The sequence below is a fragment of the Elgaria multicarinata genome, chromosome 10, assembly GCF_023053635.1.
Source record: "Elgaria multicarinata webbii isolate HBS135686 ecotype San Diego chromosome 10, rElgMul1.1.pri, whole genome shotgun sequence".
In the NCBI taxonomy this organism is placed as follows: Eukaryota; Metazoa; Chordata; class Lepidosauria; order Squamata; family Anguidae; genus Elgaria; species Elgaria multicarinata.
In genome coordinates, this window is record NC_086180.1 from 77,553,476 (window position 1) to 77,569,905 (window position 16,430).

Below are 16,430 nucleotides of genomic sequence, written 5' to 3' on the forward strand. Positions count from 1 at the left end.
TGTTAAAATAAAATCATGTGTTCGTAGAAAATATATTTAATCTTAAAACAAATATGTACACTTAAAATTTAAACAGAATGGTCCACATACAACAAACATCAAACATAAATCCCAAACACTTTTCAACCATAAAAGGTCTTCATCAGTGGGGAAAGAATTATATGCGGATTTTTAATAAACTTACTATGCAAATTTTAAAACAACTTTTTATGCCCCAGATATAGTGAGTTCCTATAGGACCTGAAAAGCAGGAAAAAAAATGATTGCCAAATACTTATTAGTGCTCTCCCACCCTTTTTTTGAGCCCAAGAATTTAATCTAATATTTATTTATTTATTTATTTGTTACATTTATATACTGCCCCATAGCTGAAGCTCTCTGGGTGGTTTACAAAAGTTAAAATCAGTAAACATTAAAAGTATACAAAATTTAAAAACATAAAAACAACAGTATCCATTTAAAAACAACAGTTCTGGGGGTCCGTTAAAAAACAAACTTAGGCCTCATCTACACCAAGCAGGATATTGCACTATGAAAGCAGTATATAAAAGGTAGGAGCCACACTACTGCTTTATAACAGTACTGAAGAGCACTGACAACTGTTGGGGCCCATTGAAACATCCCTTATACTGCTTTCATACCACTACATCCTACTTGGTGTGGCTCCTGCCTTTTATATACTGCTTTCATAGTGCAATATCCTGCTTGGTGTAGATGAGGCCTTAGCGTTGTTAAATGGTGTTAAATGCTTGGGAGAAGAGAAAAGTCTTGACCTGGCACCTGAAAGATAACAATGTTGGCGCCAGGCGAGCCTCATCAGGGAGATCATTCCATAATTGGGGGGCCACCACTGAAAAGGCCCTCTCCCTTGTTGCCATCCTCCGTGCTTCCCTTGGAGTAGGCACTCGGAGGAGGACCTTAGATGTTGAGCGCAGTGTACGGGTAGGTTCATGTCGGGAGAGGCGTTCCATCAGGTATTGTGGTCCCAAGCCATGTAGAGCTTTATAGGTTAAAACCAGCACCTTGAATTGGGCTCGGAAACATATAGGCAGCCAATGCAAGCGGGCCAGAATTGGTGTTATATGTTCGAACCTCCTTGTTCCAGTTATCAATTTACCCAAAGTTGGCTCCTATAAGTTTTCAAGAATGTAGTAAAAAAGATGGGGGAGTAGTGGATAAAAAACACACCTAATTAGTTTTTGCAAAGATGGCATAATCAAAACAACACTCCCACAAACTGCTCACTCTAGAAAAAAGTATATAATACAGAGTAATCTTACCTTGACTCCCAAGTTATATCTGATTGCCTAACTAATATCTCTAGTTCATGTAGACAGGTAGATGCAGGATAAGCTTGGGAGCCATGTTCTCAATGATGCTGTTTTTATTTGCTGACTACTGGTTGTGGCCCGAGCCTGCTCCAGCTGTATTATCAGCTCATTAAGGAGTAAATGATCTCAAAAGTCTGCTCCTAATTAAACTGCCTTTCAAGTCCTAAAACGTGTGGCAAACGTACTTACGGCCTATGTGCTCCTTTAAAGGGGACTGAATGGACTTATATAATGCTAATGTAATGCTAAAAACAGAGTAGATACAACCTAATAATACTTACTACATATAAGAATGAACATAAATATGGAAATATATATCAAAACAATGACAAGAAATGACAGAAAAAGAATACAATACAGCTGTAATTTGAAATAGAACAAGGTTACAGCCAAGGCATCCAATTACACTCTTCATTGAGTCCCTGTGGTTGTAATGGCCTTAAGGTGAAAATCCAGAGTATTTCTCTCCCTTCTTATTTGATGGTGTAGTCTTGTCCCATGTCTGTGAATCCTTTCAATAGTCCAGAATCTCAGGTCTTTGTCCTCATGTCCCATATCAAGAAAATGATTGACCAGAGGTGCCTGAAGTCTTATGGAATGAATGCAGCTTTTGTGCTCTCAGATCCAGGTTCTGATGGTTCTTGTGGTCATACCAATGTACAATAAATTACATGGACACTTAACAGCATAAATCACTCCCTTGGTATTGCAATTCACAAATTCCTTAATATAATGCTTTTGCTTAACTGCAGGGTTTTCAAATACTTTTAATGCAGTACAGTTCACACACACACACACACACACACTGCAGTGTCCACAAGGGTAATTTCCCACAATCTTACCAAAGTGGGAGCTGCTTAAGAGAACACAAAATGCTTTCATTTACATTTTACATACAAGAAGAGACAAAACACAGGAAAAGGAGCAAAAGCTCTTTAGGGAAGTGGTCATGCAGGACATGAAAAGTCTCTACAACTGGCAACGCAACTCAGGCGATAAAGGAGGGGCATACCCAAAACGTCATCCACCTTCCCCATGGAAAACTACTCCCACTGTGTTTCAATTGTGCATTTTCCTATCCACGCCTGCTTAAAGATTGTGCTTTTATTCTGCTTTCCCCAATTTAATGGATCTTCTGTATTAAAAGAAAAGATGGGTGATTCAGGGAGAAGCTGGGTGGATTAAAGAACAAGCAATACAATGTCATATAGACCTTCTGTAAAATTTAGGGTTATTGCACCATAAAACCCTTGCCTGGAAGCACCCCAGTATTTTACCTGTTCTTTTGTTTTGTTTTCTCATCCAGCACTTCCTGATAGGTTAAGTTAACATTTACCGTGTTTGTACACTGCCAGCAACCTAAGGTTCAACCATGGATGCAAACTCTGGGTTGTTCTTCCCGCAACAACCTAAAGTTCTGGTTTCGGACATCACAACAACCCAGGGATGAAGCATCTCTGGGTTGTTTATCAGAATGGGAGCAGGCAGGCTCGTGGGCACCAGCATGCACACATGCTCCCACTTGTCTTCTCAACAACCTGTGGTTTATTAGACATGTGTTGTTACGACATGTGAAGTGGATTATTATGTGGTCCAATCTATCCTAATAGATTTTGTAGTATGCTATGTTTTGGGGCTGTGTTTACTGATAAAATCACTTTTTTATAAAAGAAAAAGTTGAATGGGAATAATTTTGAAATCAGTATTCACTTATTTCCACCTAGGACTTTAAAGGCTGCCCCTATAGCGGATTGATACTGTAAATAATAAATGCTGTGTGAGAGTTAAAAGAAGACAGGGACAGCGGATTAAAAACTTACCAACACTCCAGGGAGACAAAAAATGTCACTGCATAAGGCCAAGTGTATGACAGAATAAGATGATCTTTCCTGGGTTTGAACTGAGAAGATTAGGAAGAGTTAGCTGGGAATTGCTCTTTTCCTTGCCCCATGTGGCTGCAGGGTTTTGTCTTCCAAACTACTTGCTACAAGCCTCCAGCTCTTCATTCCAATGATTCTTCCACTTCCTGTCTGAAGTCCAACTATTGCGTAAACACTTTTGGTTAAGGCTGGGAGTTTGGGTGGGGTTTGATTCTTAGGGAACAGGAGGGGCTGTGGCTAAGCTGAGGTCAAAATGACGTCTGGTCTGTTACTACAAAAGAATGAATCAGTCATAAACATCATGGCGTGAAAGGTTTTTTGGACATTCAGTCTTTATGAGGAAGTTTGTTTTGCATTCAGACAACTTGAAGCTGCAGTGCTAGAAAAATACGAAATTCATTCATTGGTTTAAGATAATCATGCGGCAATGGCTGTGGTGGCTAGGGCTGATGGGAGTTGTAGGCCAAAATATTTGGAGGGCCAGGCCTCAGTAGCTTAGGACTTCACCAACCCCACATAATTTCTGCTAATCAGCAAGTAGATGGCTACATGCTGTTCTCTCTGACAATTGATAATAATTTACACTTTATCTTTTCAGATTATTTTGCCAACGTTAGGAGCTCTGTTGATATAAGAACAGGAGAAGAGCTGTTTTGGATGAGTCTAAGCAGCTTTCTGTTCACGTAGTGGCCAATCAGCTGCCTGCAGGAAACCCACAAGCAGGATATAAGTGCAACAACATCGTTCCAACCATGTTCCCCAACAACTGATGTTCATAGGCATAACTCCTCTGATTCTGGAGATAGTATATAGCTAGCAAGACTACTAGCCATTGATAGCCTTCTCTTCCATGAATTTGTGTACTATAATTTCAAAGCCATCCAAATTGGTGGCCATCACTACATCTTGTAGTGAATTCCACAGTTTAACTATGCATTCTGCAAAGAAGTATTTCCTTTTATCTGTTCTAAAGCTCCCACCAATCAGCTTCATGGGATGACCCTAGAGTCTAATATTATGAGAGAAGGAGAAAAATGTCTCCCATTTCACTCGTCCATACCATGCATAAGTTTGTAGACCTCTACTATGTCTTCTCTTGCTCACCATTTTTCGAAACAGTCCCAGACATTGTAACCTTTCCTCATGGGGGAGTTGCACCAGCCCCTTGATCATTTTAGTTACCCTTTTCTGCACTTTCTATAACTCTACAATATCCTTTCTGAGGAACAATGACCAGAATTGTACACAGTATTCCAAGTGTGATTTGTATATGGGCACTAAGATATTAGCAGTGGGATACAGGGAAGAGAAAAATATGGAAGAGAGAAAGCTCAGAAAGTCTGATAGACTGTTGTAGAATGCACCATAGACCAGCCTTTCCCAATCTGATGCCCTCCAGATGTGTAGGATTACAACTGGCTGGGAATGATAGGAGTTGCAGTCCAATCTGGAAGACCAGGGAAAGCTGGTCTAGACGTTTAGAAATGAGCACAGATGAAATAACTAATGATGTGATCATTTTAAAAGCAATTCAAGATGAAATAGAAATGGAGCAGACAGCATTTAAGGAATAGTCATCTATTTTTTAAACTTAACAGTCAGTACAGTGACTCATACAACGCTGTGTTTGGACAGTCGAACAGAGGAGTGGAACTGCTGCAACTCTCTTGCCAACCAAGCAGCCAGACCTCCTCCTTCAAGAGTCAGGCTTTGACTGCTATACCAAACCCACAAGAACCACCAAGGAAAAAAGGCATGAGGATTAAAGGCCTGCTCCACAAAGCATTAGAGACATACCCACTTGAGGTGAAGGGCCAGCAGGAACTGTTGTAAAAAGCAATAGAAAAGCCTCCATTTGGTATAATACTGAAGGTTGTACTGTGTTAATGTCCCAAAGGAATTAGGAAATAAATAACAATGCCTTCTAATAAGTGGAGGAAATATAGGCCCTGTTTGATTTCAGCCAGGAGGGGGCAATCTCGAATGCCTCCTCTCTGACATGTTCAAGGTTAAATAGCAAAAAGTGCTATAGCAAAAAATATTTTCTGTGGCCTGTTTAAATAGCATCCTATATGGGGTTAGAGAAGGTGAGGGGAAGATGAATTTGGAGAATGCCATGAACAGAGGAAGAGGCCTCTCAAAGAACCATAGTGAGAGATGAGCTAGTTGTTGTGTCCATCAGGGTCACCAAAGCACAGGCAACTTCCCCTTAATGGTTTCTTAATGGTTCACGTTGCCTCAGACTAAAATTAAACAGACTTTGCCCTCCATCATTCATTCTCCTTCACAAACCAATATATGATCTGAAGGAATATGATGGTGAAGCTATAATCTGCTTGGAAACCATATGTAAATTGCTCCTTAAAGGAGAGTGAGCTAAGATGTTAAATATGTTTGAATGAATGAATTTAAGCAATCAAACAAAAGTTTCCTCACACCAGCATTTTCAGTTACTGTATCTTATATGGTTTTGTCTGACAAAGGAAGCCATCAAAATATACATTGCTTTTGTCGCTCTGTCTTTGCACAGTGATGATGGAGACAGGCAATAGATTTAAAGAGATTGAAAGTGGTTTGCAAGAGATATCTGTTCACATGGTGTAAACATGAATTTCTTTAGTCCCATTGTCACTTCTGTTCAAATACGTTTTGCAGGTTTATGCAAGATTGTAAACCTATTGTTTCCCCAAACCTCCCTCCTTATTGGGAGACAATAAAGAGGTCTGCCACATAATCCACAAAGCTTTACCCAGACAATAAACATCTCTTCCCACCTGAAGAGAGTCTAACCTCCAGGAACTTTCCTCTAGCCAAAACTATGCGAACTAAGTGAGACAATTGTCTTTTCAAGAAAAAGGGAAAGCCTTTTCCCAGAAAGCTTTAACTTCAAGGAGGCTGGTTCTGAAGAAGCCTTTGGCGAGAAGCTAGCCAGGCTGACTTTCTCTCGCCTTCCTTTAGCTCCGCCCATTTGAGTCTGCGGCGGACTCTAGGATCAGCTAGTCCTGAAGTGCCCTCCACCTCTGAAGAATACTGATTTCCCACAGACTGTGTGTTGTTAACGTTTTCAGTGATAAGGTCTGGTGAAGGTTCATCCCCAGCAGGTGACGAGCCCGTGAGAATCACCTCCTCCACTTCCCGTGTAGGCTGGTACGTTTCTGGCACTGTCTCTTCTGCTTCAGAATCTGATTCCGATTGATCACCTGAAACTCCTTCCCCCAGCCTAAGGGGAACAGGCCTAGTCATGACACCTATTTCCCAAAGCCAATAGCAGAATGGGCAGGCACATCATGAGCAGATACACTTACTTCAACTGTCTGGACTAAAGCTGTTGTCTGTCTTCAGCCTAAACTATGTTCTTAAAGTTGAACAGTAATCTAAATTGTTCTGTGGCATAATTGCTAAAGTGTATCCAAAATCACTTTTACAAATTCATTGTTACTTTTACTTCATTTTAATAATTATATTTTATATCTCAATAGTTTTGAGTTCTGTTGGGTTGGATCCAAATTTAGTTCTACTTTGAATAGAACCACTGAAGTAAATGGGACTTAAGTCCCATTGATTTCAGTGTGTTTACGCTATGGATGACTAAGTTTGGATCTAACCGGTGTTGTGCTTCTGAATACTTTTGCTTGCAGAGTAGTCTCCTCTCCAGCCTCAGAGGGAGAATAGGTTATACACCATTTCTTTCTTCTCCTCCTGACAGAGCTAATCGTATGTGCCCAGTTCAACCAGGGTTTCTTCCTTAGCCTGACCCACAATGCTGCCTAATCCCCAGCAATCCCTCATTTATAATTTGTTTTTATATCCAGATGAATGGAGGTGAACTTGGATTCTGTACTCCATTTAATTCGGTTTCTCATTTCTTTTTAGTGCCAGGACCAAATCCATCTGCTGACAATGGCATCAGTGTTACAATGATAATGATGGGCTGGCTGCTTCTGGCACTTGTCTTGTACTTGATGAGACCTGCCAACTTAAGGAGATCAATTACAGCTGAAAAGCCATCCAGCCCACATAACGTGAGTGTGTTTCCTGGTGCTTTGATCTAACTTGGTCTGGGTAACAGAGAACGAGGAGGAAATGCATAATATAAAAACCTGTGTTCCTCAAAAGACAGGTGGGGCACAAATGGAATCAATGCATTGTGATGTAGCTTTTTACAGATTGTACTACATTGGGTCAACAATAATGAGTAATTATCTATTCTAATACTGCATCCCAGTTTAAAACCCCCCACTCATGTTGGAATCTAGGATACTTGTAAATGAAACTATTTTGAAATAAGACCTAGGCCTAATCTACACCAAACAGGATATTGCACTAGGAAAGCGGTATATAAAAGGCAAAAGCCATACCAAGCAGGATATAGCGGTATATGGTATGAGTCAATGGGCCCTAACAGTTGTCAGTGCACTTCAATACTGCTATAAAGCAGTAGTGTGGCTCCTGCCTTTTATATACCGCTTTCATCGTGCAGTATCCTGCTTGGTGTAGATTAGGCCCTAGTAGTTTCAGTAGTCAATGGCGGCAGCCAATCAAAATCCATAATGTTGTTACAGAAAATAGATGCCCTTCCTCCTGAGCAATGCACCAATACTTCACAGACCTCTTGCACACAATATTCATTAAAATATTTTGAGCCATCTTCAAACTTTATTATGCCTCTAGTACTTAATGGGGAAGTACTAGAGTACTTATGCCTCTAGTACTTATGGGGTGATTTTATGTGGTGTTAAGTCTGCTGTACATTGGGGCTGAGCCCCTGCTCAGCAGCAGAGAGGAAGAACTGCCCATTGACTAGGAAATTGCCTTCCTGGTATTAAACATTTTCTTGGCCAATCTGGAAGCCCCTTATTGTCAATCAAAGGGATTGCTATTGGGCATCCTTATTCCTTGCCAGGCCTGAAGACAGCCTAAATGCCCCAGTACTAGATAGCTGACGTGGCTGAAGTGCAGCCTGTCCCTCGTGTTCCCGGGTGTAGGAGGATCATTAAACATACAGCTGTTTTCCTTTTGTACACATTTCTTCCTGCTATTCTAATTCATTGTATTCTCAATACACAGGGGCAAGAACCGCCTGCTCCACCTGTGGACTAGCACGTACTGGAAAAGCTCAACCGCTGTTATCTTGAATGACCAAAAGAACGAAACTGATTGGAATACTCCTAATCCCTATACAATACTGTTCAGTTCTGTTTATTTAAAATCCCTTTTTACTTTTTTCATGATCATTCCTAAAAGTTTACATTTGAATAAATTAACATCTGTAGTTGGAGGGTGGCGGGAATTTTGGTGATGATTGCTGGAATTCCACTCATTGCCCCTTGTAGTAATATCTGAAAGAAAATTAAAATCTCTATATTTATAATTTGTTGAGCTTTTTCAAACAAATTGTTCTCTTTCTTACATATGATTAAAGTTGCAACAGTGGGTACAATCCAGCAGCAATACCTCTGTGATCTTTGTACACCCCATTTACTGGGGGCTTGCATAGAAGTTTCCAGTGGACTGTACCCATCATCAGGATTTCAAGTAGAATAATCCAAATTGTATTTCATCAGTGCAACTTTTGATTAACTTTATGTCTATTAATTAGAATTGTTTCTTGTGCACAGAAATCTACTATCTATGAGTTCTTTAGTATTGCCTAGAAGCACTTCCTTGTCTAACATAAAGCCAAATTAAATATATTTATTGGAAGGAAGCAAAATAATTTAGTATGATATTTAGGACAAAGCCTGAATAATAAAATGCTCTATTCCAAACTAAGACTTACTTACAATGTTTTTAAAAAATCAAAATCAGAAATCAAAATACAACAATAAAGGCAGGTAGCATGAATCCTTCTCTGGAATGGATGTAACAATCCATGAATCAATCTCACTATGCCTGCAAATATGTGCTTTGGATAGAACAGTCCTGGTCCAATGTAGCATTGCAAACTATACAGTAAAGTTATTTGACCACTGCTAGAACCTTAAGGCCAGTACCATTTTTTAAAGATTAGGTTTAATCTTAAACATATTTTCCTAGATCTTACCAAGATGAATGGGATTTATTTCCAAGAAAGCCTAAGTGTGTCTTCAAAAGAGACACTTATTTCATTCTCTAAAATTTACCATTTTGTGGTAATATCACGCCAATCACGATCATTTATTTTCACTTGTTAACATTTTCATACTATTAGGAATAGCATGTCAGGTCTGTGCCTGTAGAGCAGGGCTGGGCCACTTGTGGCCCTCCAGATGTTTTGCCCTCCATCTACCATCATTCCTCACTATTGGCTAGGGCTGATAGGAGTTGTAGGCCAAGAAATCTGGAGGGCCACAAGTTGTCCAGTCCTGCTCAAGGGCAGAAGTTCAGCTATCATTTTTATGGATATCAATCAGCTACTGACAATGTACTTCTTGTAGATTCTCCCACCTGTTCACATAAATAGAAAATATAATTTGCATATATTAAACATAGTTTTAGTGGCTGCTGTTTGAATTTTAAAATGCTGTTCCATGCATTATAAATCATGTTACTTAGATTCACAGGCTTCCCCCGTAAATGAGAGAGAAATGTTCACTTGTGAGAGCACCTGAGATTTTTTAATCACTAACTACACCCTCATTCCCTTTCATAGAAAAATTGAATAGAATTCCCAGCAACTGGAATGTGTAAGTGCCACTCTGAATATTACAGAAAATATGCATAGTTTAGGTGATAACGTTCTGACTGTACTACTTGTGTTTGCAGGGGTGTGGCGGATGTTCTTTTTCTGAATGTTCTTCCACAAACAACATTTCCTGCTTCTAGCAAACTAACATGTTAGAGAGGGCCTTGCTGAACTTTAGTACCTGATGTGCTAGCTTACCGGAGCCTCCCACTGGTGGGAAATTCAATAATAATAGGATTAACCCACCAGCAGCCTCAAGTGGTTCAACCCAGAATTCTACCATTTCAGTATATGTAACAGTAATGTGTTAAACAGCTTTAATGCTGAAAGTATGCTTTAGTTTGGCTTCTTTGAACAGATGCTTCAGTAAGGCTTAATTTATAGTTGCTGGCAATGGAATGTAAGTTTTGCCATTTGCATTCCTGTGCATTCTTAGCTTTCATCCTGAATTTCATTCTTGAAATGACTGACAAGGAAAATATAAGATGATTTGGTATGCATGAATATCTGAATGTGTGTGTGTACTTCCAGTTCAATGATTGAAAAGGAAAGTTGCTTATATGTATGTATTAAGTAATTTAAGAACTTCATACAACTTAATTCTCTGTGTGTTTACTGGGAAGTAAGTACTATTATGTCACTGGCAATTTTTCCTCAGTCAGTGTGCATAAGATTGCAGCTTTAGTGATACAAAGAAAGGTAACATTGCCTATTTTTTATGACTTTGAAAGAGACATAAAGAACTCTTTTGTGTTTCTCAAACTATATGAAACTTTGTCCCAACAAAATTATAGCAATTTAGCCAAAACTGCAGTAAAACAGCTTTTAATAATTATATTAGCAGAACTGTACAGTTTTGCTTTGTTTTAATGCATTTTCCCCAGTTCTCTATTAAGTTTGTATTAATGGCTTCTAAAATATGGATCTCGAACAAAAATATTCTTTTCATGTTTCCACCTTGTCACGGGACAATTAAACCAGTTTCAATGGGTTGGATCCAGAGTTAAGCATGTGTAATAGGGTTAGTGGAAGCTGAATTCCCCTCCCACTCTATCCCATGGCATTTCCCCCAAGCCCCTTGAAAATACTTTATGAAGGGTTGAGGGGCCCTGCTGAATGTGGTATGCTGAGGACTGGTGGGAATCCCCAAAAATCAAGTTGAGGCAACTTCTGTGAGTACCCTTGTGGAAAGTGCCTCTGCCTCATTTGGGGTGGGTGAATCCCCCTTCCTCCTCATGCCACAGCCCACTGCATTCAGCAGGGTCTCCCAACAGTCAGAATGGTTTTTGAAGGGCTGGTAAGGAGAAGAGGACAAGTGAGTCAGCTTCAGCCAGCCCGGTTACATATACTTAACTCTGGATCCAACTCATTGTGAATTACATCTGTACAGTAGAATCAATGTATCCTAACAAGGCTCTGAAATGGTGTTATGGTGAGTTGTGCACTTCTGAGTGGGGGAAAACCAGTAACAATTTAACAACCCTCCTCCGATATAGCTGAATGTAGACGACTTAAGTCAGTTAGTGAATGAGGTATTCACATTCATGTTGCCCCAGCAGCAGCCACATCAATCCCAACACTTACTCATAGTATGCTCTAAGATGGTGTTTTTCAAACTATTGAGTTTCAAAGAGCCTGTTCCACATTGACTCATCTACCACGGAATTGCATTAAAGAGGTTTCCGGGACATGTTCTATCATGTACATTATTTGAGTAAGCTGGGCCTGGTACTGCTGTTGCTTTGTATGGACTAGAATTCTAGACTCAAAAGCATAACTCAGTTCTGTGCAGAGATTTAAGTGCACAATCTTTAAAGTTTAAATGCCTCTAAATACCCTCTTTCAAATATCATGCCAGAATTAGCTTGCCGTCTGGATGGGGAATCCCTAGGGGTCATATCTGGCCCACAGGCCTAAGGTTCCTCACCCCTGCTCTATCCAAAACCTATGCATATTGCAAGGAAAAACCAGTAATGGTGGAGAAGGCTGCCTATGGCCCTTCATGGAGGGGCCATAGCTCAGAGCACATGATTTGCATGCAGAAGGTCCCAGGTTCAATCATAGAATCACAGAATAGTAGAGTTGGAAGGGGCCTATAAGGCCATCGAGTCCAACCCCTGCTCAATGCAGGCCACCTTAAAGCATCCCTGACAGATGGTTGTCCAGCTGCATCTTGAATGCCTCTAGTGTAGGAGAGTCCACAACCCCCCTAGATAACTGGTTCAATTGTCGTACTGCTCTAACAGGAAGTTTTTCCTGATGTCCAGTAGGAATCTGGCTTCCTGTAATTTGAACCCATTATTCTGTGTCTTCTCCCTGGCTTCTCCAGGTAGGGTTAGGAAAGACTTCTGTCTGAAACTCTGGAGAGCTGCTCCCATTCAGTGTTGACAGTACTGGGCTAGATGAACCAATGGTCTGACTCCGTGTAAGGCAGCTTCCTATGTTCCATTATTGATCTTACTGAGCAAACCCTGAGAAGCTTCAAAGGAACGCAAGGGTCGTTGAAACACTTTGAGAACAACAGCTTTTAAATTTTTTGACATAAGGATGCTGGGGAAGCAAAACATGTTCAAAATCAGAGTTGTCTACTAGCAGTGTGTGTGTTTCACAGGTAGGTGAATAATCCAATAAGATGCCCACATTGCATTCTCCTTCCTGCTCCAGTATAATATGCACACAGATTGGGGATATTTCCTGGAAGACTCTCACCCCTTTAGCAACTGCCAGTGCCTCTTTACAAGATTGGCCTCCTAGAAGAACTATGGACTTAGAATAGGATCTGCCCAAACCCTTAGGTAACCCTCAGAGGCCCAAAGTCAGTTAACTCAATGATGTTACCAGGTGGCTTCAAGACAGGTCTTTCTCTGTTGTGGCACTGCACTTATGGAATGCCGTTCCCAAGAAGGCTTGCCTGGAAGTCACATTTGTCTTTGGCACCAGGTGAAGACACCTTTCTTCTCCCAGGCATTTTAGATTATTGTACTTGTTGTTTTTAAAGTTTTATTGTGTGAGCTGTCTTGAGAACTTTTTGTTATAGGTGCCATATAAAATAAGCCAGTTAGATCTAATGATTAGTCTTGGAAAGAGATTGAGGAGACCTGGGTTCAAGTCTCACTCTGCCATGAAGCTCACTGGGTGATTTGTGGCCAGTTACAGACTCTCAACCTAACCTACCTCACAGGGTTGTTGTGAGGATAAAATGGAGAGAAGGAGGATCCTGCGTGCCACCTTGGGCTCCTTGGAGGAAAAGGCAGGATATAAATGTAATACAAATATATATACACACACACATATATATTTGTATGAAATGTTTAGTGCTCAGCTAGTAAGACATAGAAGTTACATCTACTTGATAAAAAGAAGAAAGCAAGTTTACAGTTTATGCTTTAGTTTATAACATTTTTTTCCTGCTTTAAATGAAGAAACTAGACATGATGTGCAAGTTCCACGATTAGGATTTCACACAGTAAACACATCAAAAATTAATAGTAGATCTAGGTGGAATTGGATTAGGGATGTGACATCCATTCAGAAGACACTTTAAATCATGGCTTTAACCACTGCGAATAAAGCTTTTTGCCTTGTTCACTGTGGTTTAAGGTGTCTTCTGAACAGAACCCCTGGGGGAGGATAGAGTTAACCTTTCTCCATGCTGTTTTCTTAATTAAAATAATCTCCATCTGCTAAATAATTTCAGACAATTGTTTTAATTATAAAAGTACCATGGGGTAAAAAAAACACCCCACTCTTCCTCCAGCACTGTAACCAATATCAAATCCTATTCCACAGCTCTTACTAACTTGTTTAAAAATCACAGGAGATCCTGATCGTTGATCTACATCACATCTTGACTGACACTTAGGTGCCAAAATGGAGATTTGCATTATATACAGAACATCAGCAGATCACTTTGCCTTAGTTTATAATGATATAAGAGATGAATAACAATATAATGGTTCTTAATGTAAAGTGGTGGCTTAAATCATATGAATCATGCCAAATAGAAATCATATATGTTCCGTTTGGGACTTTCTTTTAATCTTTTACTAAGATTTGGTTGGGAATAAAGGGCTTGTACTATGCACTTTTTATTGACCTTAATAAACAGTAACCATTAGTAACCCTCTGTGAATGTCTGGATTTTTTTTTACATGTTGATTAGTTTGTAGGGATCAGGTAATCCATCTCTTACTGAGACTCTTTAAGCTTTTTGTTTTCTAGATCTCCCCCTCCCCCTCCCCACCCCATTTATACTAGCAAGTGTCTTGATTTTTAGTAATATCCTATCTATATACATATCTTTTTATGGTTTGCATAGTGACTTCAATAAGATTGAATGTGTTTACCACAGTCATTATTGGAAGTCACAGTACAATCCTGTATGTTTACTCAGACATAAATTGCACAGGTCAGATCAGTTCCATCCCAAAGGAAGCTATTTAATGGCAACCACTGCCTATTGATGGTTTTCAACATGTTGTTCCCATACAAGTGTTTGTCTGCTTGTGGTGGTGGGAGAAATGAACTGAAAGCCACCACTTGCCATGATTCTCTGTAGATTCAGGATGGCTTGGCTCTGTGCCTTGCATCTTTGTGGTGGAAGCCCTGTGTTTTGCATTGTCAATAGTCAATTAAAGTAGTAAAACACTTCAGTATTGGAAATGCCAGTTAGGATTGTGCCCTTCTGAGCATGTTCATCGGAGACTCCCTGCTTCTTTATGTCCCCATATGTCACACAGATGGGACTCTGCTTCTCTCTCAAGCCCTTTGTATGCCAGAGGATGCAGGGAAGGGATTGCTGGTGACCACAAATAATGGCTGACTTTGGCCGAGCCAATATTTGTAGACCCCTGCCTATGCTATTGCCAGAGCCTGTCTTGACAAGGCCCAGAAACAGAGCCCCTTTCATTTCTCTTTTGACAATGCCTGCTTTCTCCTCTTCAGTAGTATACTGAACATCTCCTGTCTTATCTTCAAGGAGTAAATTGGATTTCTGTCCTGTACCAAAGTAGCACTCCCCTGAAGTAAATCTACCTCATCATTACATTTGCATGGTTGCATGAAGGTAATGACATGGGCAAGATCTGATGCCACTATATAGGAAAGAGGAAAGCTTTACAACTCTACTACAGATATAATTCTCTGTACATAACCATTCATATCTCTAGTTAAGTCCATCCCTTACTAACTTGTTTCTTCAAAAGCTGAAGGGATGGCAATACTGCCCTTTTACTGAGGGGATGTGGGGCAGAGGGCTCAGGCCACTGCTTTCCTACAAGGAGTATACCTTTAAGTGACAGTACAACCCTATTCATGTTTACTTGGAAGTGCCAGGGCCCACACGTGCACAGGATACAGTGGGACTCATTTCTAAGTAAACGTGCATAGGACTGCACTGCCTTGTTCCAACAAGGCAGGAGTACAGAAGTATCCCAAACACACTTTACATTGTAGGATTTACACAGTAGACCTACAACAGTTCTCCACTCCCATGTTGTCTACCGTCAACTGCATGTTGTCCCCAAATCTCAGCCCCTTATCACTTTGTTTTCATTCTGGAAACAAAAAAACCAGGCATAACATATCCCCAGAATTGAGTGATTTTACCATTGGGGCGTCTATGTTCCCCAAATTATGCAATATATTAGGTTATAAAATGGTCCATGCCCCCCACCCAAAGAAAACTGGTTTCATCTTAAATACTCTGGGTATCAGTAGGTTGGCACAAACCATAGGATTTCATTGGGAGACATCTACCTCACCAGAAACGTAATTGTTAGGGAGTTAGAAAAATACCCCACAAGATGAAAAACGCTAGTAGTTGTCAAGTTAAAATAGTTTTAACTTGACAATTTCCCCCTAACATTACGAGTTTATTTGGGGGGATTTTACCAGCCCAGGATACATTGAAAAATGGTTTGGGGAGTAAAATGCCCCCACCAACATGTTTGTGTACATTCAAATTAAATGTAGGACTCAGTTCATTTTGCATTTAATTTGTAGCTCCCAGTCATCTAAATCTATCAGAGTCATTACCAGCCCTTGAGTTGTGCAACCACATTTTACGCAATCCGGTTATCTGATGCTACCGGACAACTATTTGGAAAACCCATTTTTCTGAGGCTCGCCCAACCAGTGCTTGGAAAATACAGCTGATATTGTGTGTGTCCCCCGCCCCATAGAAACGCAATCTCGAGGGACGACGCTCAAAATACTTAAAATGATTTAATAGCTGCGTATTATTCGTTCCTCTAAAAACGGATTGTTCAGAAGGGAGAATTGAGACGCGCGCCCGCTGTGAAAAAGCTTCTCTTGGCACGGAGAAATTCGGCGCTGGAGTGGGAAATACATGCCGTGGTTTGCAACCCCACTCCCCATTTATTGTAGTCGCCGCCTCAGGGGGCACAGCGGGAATCAAGGCAGGGCTCCAGGGCAGCCACTAGGCCGCACCGGCTCTCCCATCCGCGCCCGGCGGCCCTGCCGCTCCCTCTCTCAGCGCGCGAAACACCAGGCCACTAAGCCAGAGCAGGCAGCGGTGTTTGTTTTGGCCTCCCC

General features: G+C 40.6%; 1 protein-coding gene across 1 annotated transcript in view; it reads left to right on the plus strand.

Moving 5' to 3' along the window:
- Nucleotides 1–13,802, plus strand: part of SMIM14 (small integral membrane protein 14) — a 31,643-nt gene extending 17,841 nt beyond the window's left edge. Inside the window, exons 4-5 of the mRNA XM_063135298.1 lie at nt 7,085–7,233; nt 8,279–13,802. Coding sequence (XP_062991368.1) covers nt 7,085–7,233; nt 8,279–8,311 — 182 coding nt within the window. The 3' untranslated portion in view covers nt 8,312–13,802. The remainder of the gene's footprint in view (nt 1–7,084; nt 7,234–8,278) is intronic.
- Nucleotides 13,803–16,430: the final 2,628 nt, after the last annotated feature.